General features: G+C 34.5%; 1 protein-coding gene across 4 annotated transcripts in view; it reads right to left on the bottom strand.

The window, feature by feature from the left end:
• The window catches only part of NBN (nibrin), a 30,998-nt gene that overhangs the window by 13,354 nt on the left and 8,666 nt on the right, over window positions 1-8,978 (bottom strand). For all 4 annotated transcript variants that reach the window (XM_026061730.1, XM_026061727.1, XM_026061728.1 and 1 more), the window contains exons 6-11: window positions 6,382-6,499; window positions 5,908-6,098; window positions 4,702-4,802; window positions 2,213-2,354; window positions 1,486-1,752; window positions 778-1,234 (exon numbers count right to left, since the gene is read on the bottom strand). In XM_026061730.1, coding sequence (XP_025917515.1) covers window positions 778-1,234; window positions 1,486-1,752; window positions 2,213-2,354; window positions 4,702-4,802; window positions 5,908-6,098; window positions 6,382-6,499 — 1,276 coding nt within the window. The remainder of the gene's footprint in view (window positions 1-777; window positions 1,235-1,485; window positions 1,753-2,212; window positions 2,355-4,701; window positions 4,803-5,907; window positions 6,099-6,381; window positions 6,500-8,978) is intronic.

Here is an 8,978-nt window from a genome sequence, read left to right as displayed (position 1 = left end):
AGTTCTTCACTACCATAAGGGATTTCTAGATACTAAAATACATACAAACAGTCCAGGAAAAGAAAACTTTCTTCTCAAGTGATAAGTACAACCATGTTTCATACCCAGAGGATTTGCACCTATTTTGACCTGACAGGAAACTTTCCAACTTTTTAGTTTGTTTGCTTAATATTAAAAACACATTCTTTCAGAAAAGCTTACCCAACTCTCTATATATGCAGTTTAGTGGTACTCATTTTTAAGGACATAAAAGATTCTTAAAATTCCTGCCTAAGGGAATTCAAATCCTTAATGTGACACCTCCAGAGAGCCTCTGACTGGAAAGATATTGGACACTCCTATAGCATGCAACAGAAGAAGCCAAGCAAATGTAAGAAAGGTTATGTAAGTAAAAATAGTATTATAGTTAAAAAATTTTTTAAATTCTTGGACCAGGAAGATATTCTGCTGTTCTCTTATACTATTCTGAGCAAAAAGATAGAAAAAAAATATATATATATGTATATCAGAATACAAGCAACTTTCAATTCACAAAGAAACCATGTCCTGAAGAATGAAAAAACCCCATACTTAGATACGTGCAACACTGAAGTATTCACAGATAATATCTACATTACATCCATTTCTAGTTTAGAATGATTTGAGAGGTTTAAGCAAAAAAAAGCTTTATAAAGCAGCTTTCTGTGTGCAGAAAGCCTTGTCTTTAAAAGAGCTATTTGCATCCTTCTAATGAAGTTGTAACTTCCAAGGTCAGGAATGCCTGAGTAAATAACTTACCAGTATTTTACTCCCCTCTCTTTGCGTCACATTTACTTCTTCAATTCTGCTTCCTTTGGCTTCCAAACATCTTTTTTTTCGTATATTGCCTTGCGATTTCTGGCCAGGACCTCCCATTTCATCTTCCCAGTCTAGGTCTCTGCTTCCAAACACAATTTCTAGCGCCTCTGTATCTTCAGACAAATCATCCAACTCCTTTCTCTTTGGTGCATGCTTTTCGTTATTGTCAATTTTATCACTTGTTGGTTTGCCACTTTCTCTCAAAAGCTTTATACCTGTGTCTTCTAATGCAAAATTTGTTTTTTGGTCCAGAATGTTGTTTTCCTTTTGATACTGTTCTGATTCGCTGTTCCCCACTGATGAAGCTGTGGGTTGAGTATGCTTCGAAAGAGGTGACCTTTCCTCCAATTTTGCTAGTTTAGGCACAGACGTTTCTCCTCTTTCTTCAGTTCTTTCCCTTAGCCAGAAAGAAATTACAAAAGAAAGGAATTTTAAAGAGTATCTTTAAATATGATTAACTGCATCAGCAACATAATAGCTTCCTGGGGTTTTATTGATTGTATTGTGAAATTCGAACATAAATAACAGACTTAACTATCGTAGAAATAAGGTTTTGAATAAAAGGTACACCCTTGAGCCAAAATTAATTTTCAGAAACAGCACCAACACAATAGTGAGAGAYGTAACAGCAAGAGCATCTCAACATACCTTTTCCCTCTAGCTACCTGGAAGTAATTTGTAATCGAGTTAGACTGCTGACGCAAAGCACTCTCTCTAGGTTTACCCACTTCTGAAAATTTACATGGTGAGAGAGGGTGACTTTTTTGGCTAAATCCAGATGTTCTGTTYATTCTAGATATCAACGTTCCTGTATTTACATTGCCACTTGTACTAGGGTTTTCCTTTACAGTGGTTATATCCTGGAAAGCCATTTTCTCTTTTCTATCCATCTGGGGAGTTTTCACTGTCTCCATACTGTATTAGACAGAAAAAAAAAAGGTGAGCACACAAGAAGTTACCACAGATTTACACAGTAGAATATCATCTTCTTAAAGTTGTACCTGTACTTTGAACATACTTACAAACAATGTAAGTGTGCTAACAACAAGCTGTAAAATTTGCTATGATACAATACTGTAATAATCATTAAATGGCTATAAAATTTTGAATACAGGTTTGGAGTCAGATATGCAGTATCTACTTTTGTAGCTGAAAGAGTCAAAAGACCTGCCTGATATTTTCTGTCATCTACTTGAAATCTATCTGTTCTACTTGAAAGCAGAAATTAGCTCACTGCAGACAAGTGACAGAAATTTAGTAACTGTCATTTCAGACACTGTACATCATTGTCCACGGCAATCATACAGTTCCTCTGCCACACAAGTTTACTTTATTTGCAAGCATTAGCTTAGAAACTATTTCCATTCACGCTTACCATGTCTGCTCTTCTAGCTCTGTATCAGCTATATATACTGTGCTATTATCCATAGTAGCTGGCACTATGGTTTCAGCCACGGCCAAACTCTGAGAAATGCCTGGCCCTAGAGCGGCTGATGCAGGAGTAGTTTTAGTTGCAGCTGCAAGATCAATACAAGAAAAAAAAAATTAAAAGGTTAATATCCATTCTGGTTTTCTTTGCATGTATTATCACATTACCATCATTGGTAACTGACCAGGTGAAATTTTAGTAAAATAGTCTTCATGCAATTTCTTTCTCTATGTTAATCATGAGATCATCCAGATTCAGTCATTAAAAACAAACAAACAAACAGAAACAGTTCTAAATGACAGATTCTGGGATTTATTTTTAGTTAAAAATTGCACTAAATTAAGCTATGGAATTTTACTGATTAAAAAAAATGAAGGATCAGTGGAATTTATATATTAGTGTGGACTTAATTACCAAAAGAAAAAAAAAAGAAAAAAAAAGAATACTTTATGCAAAACACAGCACAAGATCCAATATCAGTTTGCATTTAGTGTTTCATAATGATCTCTAATATGTATTCCTAATAGGAGAGAATCACTATTTCATATTTAAAGAAAAAAAAAAATCTCATTTAGACTAGGATGTTCTCTACAGCCAAGGTGCTCATAATCACCACAGTGAGGGATTGCCTTAAGACACTGTTTGTTGCTCTCCGTTCAGTCAGTTGCATTATTGCTCTGTCGAACAGGAGGAAGAGCCCAGCTATACAACCTCTTTTATACTGTGTTTGCACTTCTCCTTGCCTTCATGCAATTATGCCTTCTTTAAGTCAAAGGATACTAACCTTTACCATTTTCACATGTCTCACCATGCTTCTAGATACATATTTTTAATTGCCACCCATCTCTCAGCCACATACATTTTTTTCTATATCTAATTCTGAGGGTTTCTTTGACAATTTCATTATTTTTATAACCCATTATTTATACACTCTAAAATTCATTCTTATTTGCTAACACTGTACACTGAATAAACTACAGACCCTCTTAGGTCTCCTTCTTGAGCTTCTACATCTTACACATCTTGCCATTCATCGCTGTGAGACAAGATCAGAGGAAGAGGTCTTGTTTACAGTCCCTTTGATTTTTAACATACATACATGGAGGTTCTTGATAACCCCCCAAACACTATAATTTGTTTCCTTTTAGAAAATAAACTGTGAGCATACTTAACTTAAAAGCCTGCTATACAACCTTTTTGTGCAATTGAAACCATCAATTTCATTTTTATCCCATTGAATCATCTAACAGGAAACAAGAATCAGCATTTCTAATTTATTCGGATGTCTCCAGGGTCAATATCTTTAAGTTTACTTTGAGAATCAATTTCTTTTATACTGTTTTCTAAATTAACTGGATGGACAATGGCCCAGATCAAAGGTATTCAAACAAAAATTCTATTCAAACAACCCATTTTAGGGGGCTCTGCCAGTTCTGTATGTACACCTTTCTCTTTGAAATACATTTTTGAATAAGTAATGTTCTTATATGAAAAGCAAAAGTTTTGCTTTCCATTTTATTTTTTTTCTTAAAGTTTCCAAGTTTAAGTTCTTAATTTAGTTTAAGTTTTTTAAAGCTTTTTAAGGACTTGCTACCGGATGCAACACTTTGTCAGTAGTTATGTATATAATCTTAAATTATGTTCTGTTCAACAATTTTATAGAAACAAAACACATACTAACAATTTTGGAAGAAACATGACAAGAGAAACAGCAAAACAAAAACTTTGTCTCTCACACATTTTTATTCCTATTAATTAGCAAATACAAGTTACTCTTCAAAACAAAACTTGAAATGTCTGCCCCTGAACTACTACTTTAGCAAATGTGGAAATGCTGTTTCAGTGGTTTGAATTGTTATTTTAAGGTTATGTTTGTTTTTGCAGTGGGAGTGGGGGCAGGGGAGGAATTCTCCTAATATAAATAAGACAAACCTTTACAAATGAATTCATTTCTTATTCTCTTAGTTTCTAACATTCATCTTTTACTTCCTTACGACCCCAGTCATTTCGTAAAAGCTAGAATAGCACAGAATTCACAAACTACTACATAAGTATTGATCCCGTGGCCACTAAAAACATGAACTTCAGAAGATTCACAAAACAAACAAAAACACAAAAGAATCCTTTCCTTTACAGGTCATTGTACTATATGTCTGCTTTTTAAGCTAATTTTAGATCTTCTACTGTTTTGTTTACATCTACASGTCAAATAGTTTTCAATGTAGTTTATTGCAAGGACATTAAAGAACAGTTACCTTTTCAGTTACAATTCAGACTTGCACACATTTTTCATACAGTGTCATTCTATTTTAGTGGTCTTGTTAAAAAAAGAAAAGCCAAGGGGAAAAAAAAAGAAAAGAAAAAGAGGATTGCACAGTCGTAGAAATACTGCCTCTTCAAGGTTGTTAACTTTTTAGTACTCTTCCTCCAATTACCTTTGTCATGAGGCTGCTTTCGAGGGTTGCAGTATCTTTCTGTAGACATGAAGATAACTGCCAATCCAATTTCTGCCTCGGGAATAGCCCTTAGATCCTTGCTATTAACACATAAATAATATTAAGACAAACCACTAAAACAAATGCTTCTCAATACAGATTCAAAGATGAAGTAGCAGATGGGCAAAAATATGATATGGTACAAAATGTTCCACTCCCTCTCCATGCAAAATCATCAGTCTACACTACAATTTTCCACAAYACAGTAAGACAGCATAATTGTCCACCAACATATTCCTGTCCCATAAGCAGGAACTTCCATGTTTCTTGCTGCTATGGCTACTGCCTAGTCCCAGTAATCTGGCAAATGCATCTTTCTCTTCTTGATCACAGAACTGGGCAGTCAACCATCGGTGGCGTTCCATTAATTCAAAAATATATGTGAACAGAAGAGTGACATGAAAGACTCAAGTACTTCTGAAAAGACAGATTTCAGCACAGACACATCTCTTCTGCACTACAGCCGTGAGAACGGCGTAAGCGCAGTGGGTTTTTCCCCCCCCACCCCATATTTTACAGGAAATTCAGGGGAACTAGACAGTGTTTACCTACTAGGTTTACAGAGCTGGGGTTTTGTTTTCTTTCACTATTTATTACAGATGGTAGTATTTTTATGATGCTATAAATATATAGCCCGTTCTCTTAAAAACAAAAAACTTTTTATTAAATAGAAGCTGCTTTTCAAAAACATTTTATGCATATATTTAAAGGGAAATAAATGACATGACCACAAGGAGACATTTCACCTGTTTTCTGTGAAATAAATATGTACGTTTACTCAAAATCAACACAGATGATCTAGCTCCCATTTTTAGAATATATTCATTTTTAACTTCTTTTAAATAGTAGAATTAAAAAAACTTGCTAATTTCAAAAATTATTGTTTTAACAAAGCAGATTCATTACAATTAATTTTTGTAGAATTGGATCCTCTTTAAAAAAAAAGCAAACTCATAGAACAGTCAAATCCTTTCTTTCCTGTTCCAAGAAATTATAGTTACTACATTATTTAAGTACTTAAAGCAACGAATAACAAACATGCCTTCTTTCTAAGTATCCTACACTTTAAGAATGCAAACACCATGACTAAATCACAACAAAAATTCTGAAATTACCCTATCACAGTAAAAGAGAGCAATGCTTCACCTCTGCAGAACAGTCAGAATGGAATCAGTCCAGTTTCTCATAGACTCAGATCCTGGGATTTGTGAGTTTGTCAGCCCAACATCAACAACACAAACTTCAGGAGCAACCAGTAAAGAAGTTTCTTTTCTTCCCTCTGTCATCAATTTTGCTTCTCCTCCTCCAAGAATAACTGCTGGACTCAGTTTCTTGTGCTAAAGAAAATGCAATTAAAACAAACAAACAAAAAACATATTAAAATGCAGTGAGCTTAGAAGTATGCTAAACTATCAGCATAATGCTCATCACTGATGCATTAACACAAGTGTGTTCAGGTTCTCCCAGTATATTTCATCTTACGTAGGCCATTTTCTTGTAAAAAGATGAATATATGGAAACCTTTATATCCTGATGAGCCCTGAATGAGTGTGAATCCACAGAGAATAGAAACTGTGCTAATCTGCCCTGCAATATTTCTGGAATGCAAAGCCCAATTACCTGCCTGGCAGTTAGAAACAGGAAAGTTTTTCCACTGAATATCTTTTTCCTTTCATGATGCTCAGATAGATCCAGTTTTTCAGTGCCAATGGAAGGCTCATCAACCGGAGGATAAAAGCTGCAGGAACAGAAAATTAGAGTTATGAAATTCAGATTTACGCATCAATACTGACTAATACTCCTTTCTATTTCAGAGGAAAGCTTTAAAGATAAAATAATTCATTTCTTTCTGTTAAAACTATTTATATAAATACTCCTCAAGATATTGGAAAAGGAAACAGAGCCTCTCATTTCTCAATATCTAAGCTAAGACCAAGATTTTCTACTTCAGTAGCTAAAAAGCACAACACTTTTAGGAATGTATTCAGCTTATCTACTTTAAGCAACCAYGGTACATTATCAACTAACAATACTGATAAATGAGTCTGCAATCTCATTCTGCACTTACTCTAGCTAATAGTAAACTCCAAACAGAAATGGTCATCTTGCTTCCTCTGTCCTTCAGGTGGAGACTGCCACCCCTCCTTCAGATCAAAAAAAAATCCCCCAAAACAACAAAAAAACCCTCAACTGTGCACCACCAAACTAGATGACAGCCTGTTACTCTGGCAGAAGACAAATACACTTTTCTTTCTGGTAGGGCAGAGAACTGAACTGATTCACTCTGCAGCTTCATAATTGTTTTGTTCAATGCAAAGAAAATGACCAGGAGTGCAGCTAGGGAAAAGATTAGGCAAGAGTGAAACTGCACCCTGAATCTTTAGTTTTGGCCATGTAATTCACATCAAACCAGAAATGAACATCTCACACAGTCTCCTGTGATAACTCTGGACTAACTCTGGTTATTTGCAAAATGATACAGTGATCTCAGCTCCAGTTAATGACAGCATATTGACGTCATGAAAACCCCATGGAGTATGACAGACATCTTACTGCTAATTTCAGGATAGTATTTACAGGATCCTTGAGCCACATATTCATTACTACAGCATTTTGGACAGAACAAGGTAAAGGCATATTCTAAAAAGGAGCGAGAGCATGAGTAGATTTTAACTGAGCCATACCTCATCTGTACCTAAACATCAGTTCATGCATGTACTCTGGATGCATGCAGATCTGCCTATCTTTATTCTGACTGCTGATTTTATGTCCTTCTCACACTATTATGCAGAAAGGAAAGATGCTGAACACATAAGCCAGATTTAGGGGTCAACAACCCAGGAAGTTATATACATACATGCACAAATGTTTTTAATTTTTTTAATCATTCATTCAAAGATTATCAGTTTCTAAACATGCAACATAATCCCTGAAATGCTGAAATACTGAAATTCCTGGGGAAAAAAAATGCATTATATAAGTAGTTCCACCATCCATAAGCACATCAATACACTCCTCAGAGATTATTAAGACTTAAAGCTAAACACATGCATAGGTGCATAAATTTTTTACTGCATTCAAATATGCAATTCAATTATAATTGGCTAAAATGCACTAAAATATTACAGTTAGCTTTAAATAATCTTTGTTATTTTGTGTTTTTCTCAATTAATTCCTAAAGCTTTACATATACAGTTGAAATTGGTAACCAACATGAACCTCATGTTTCGAAAAATGAGTATTTGGTAAGTTTCAGCAACCTGCTCAAGTCTGTTTACAAAAATATTTTTCCATTACTTCATTTGATGCTGAAATAGACATTATAAATTCCACTAATCTTAAGGAATAAAGCAACTCAGATCTTAGTAAGGAATATCAGTGAACTCCAAAGTCAACATTTCTGAAGTCCACATAACTATGTTACTGAATTTGAGCATACAATACTCCTTATGTAAACATTTCCTAGCCAGTCTTTTCTTGAGTTTCAATCTTTCAGTAGAGTTTATAATTTCCAAAGAATATCTTTTCATCCCCCTCAGAGAGGCAGAAGAAAGTAAATTAAAGCAAGTTTGTTTGGCCAAGTCAAAATGCGACAGTCTATTAAAAGCCAGCATATTTGCCAAATGAATTGCCTAATACCCCCCCAAACTGAAAAAAGAAAGAGTTCCATTTGCAATTAAAAACAATCTTCCACTGAGTCTTCCTCTTTGCAAGTCAACCAAGTAATTATATAGAAGGGTATAAGCTTCATTAGACAGAAAAGAAAAAAAATTTTTTTTGGGGGGGGGGGGCCTCTAAAACACACCATGCAATAAGGAATATTTAGTCATTAGAAGTCTCTATTACTGTCACTGTTAAAGAACTTAAAAATTGCAACTAGGACACCCCCAACTAATCTACAAGTAACTTTTAACAAATAGAAGGCTTTTTAAAAGTCTTTTAATAGGAGAATAGAGAACTCTCCTATTGCCTTGGCACCGCAAAATATTTGAAGATGAGAAAAATCTTTCCTATAATTGAAAAGTTTCTGTTAGTGACAAAAAAGTGACTGAAAATTTTTGTTACACAGCTTCAAGAGTATCTCACATGCTACTGACAACATATCTTACCATATTAGCTAGAAGTCTTTAATCCACTGAAGCATCAGAGACCAGAAAAAAAATACGGTCTTTTTTCATAAGTCTTTAATTGCTTCCATTAAAAAAAAAAAAAAAAAG

Source organism: Apteryx rowi, unplaced genomic scaffold, assembly GCF_003343035.1.
Source record: "Apteryx rowi isolate R43461 unplaced genomic scaffold, aptRow1 scaffold_184, whole genome shotgun sequence".
Taxonomy (NCBI): Eukaryota; Metazoa; Chordata; class Aves; order Apterygiformes; family Apterygidae; genus Apteryx; species Apteryx rowi.
This window is presented reverse-complemented; position numbering and strand designations above follow the sequence as displayed.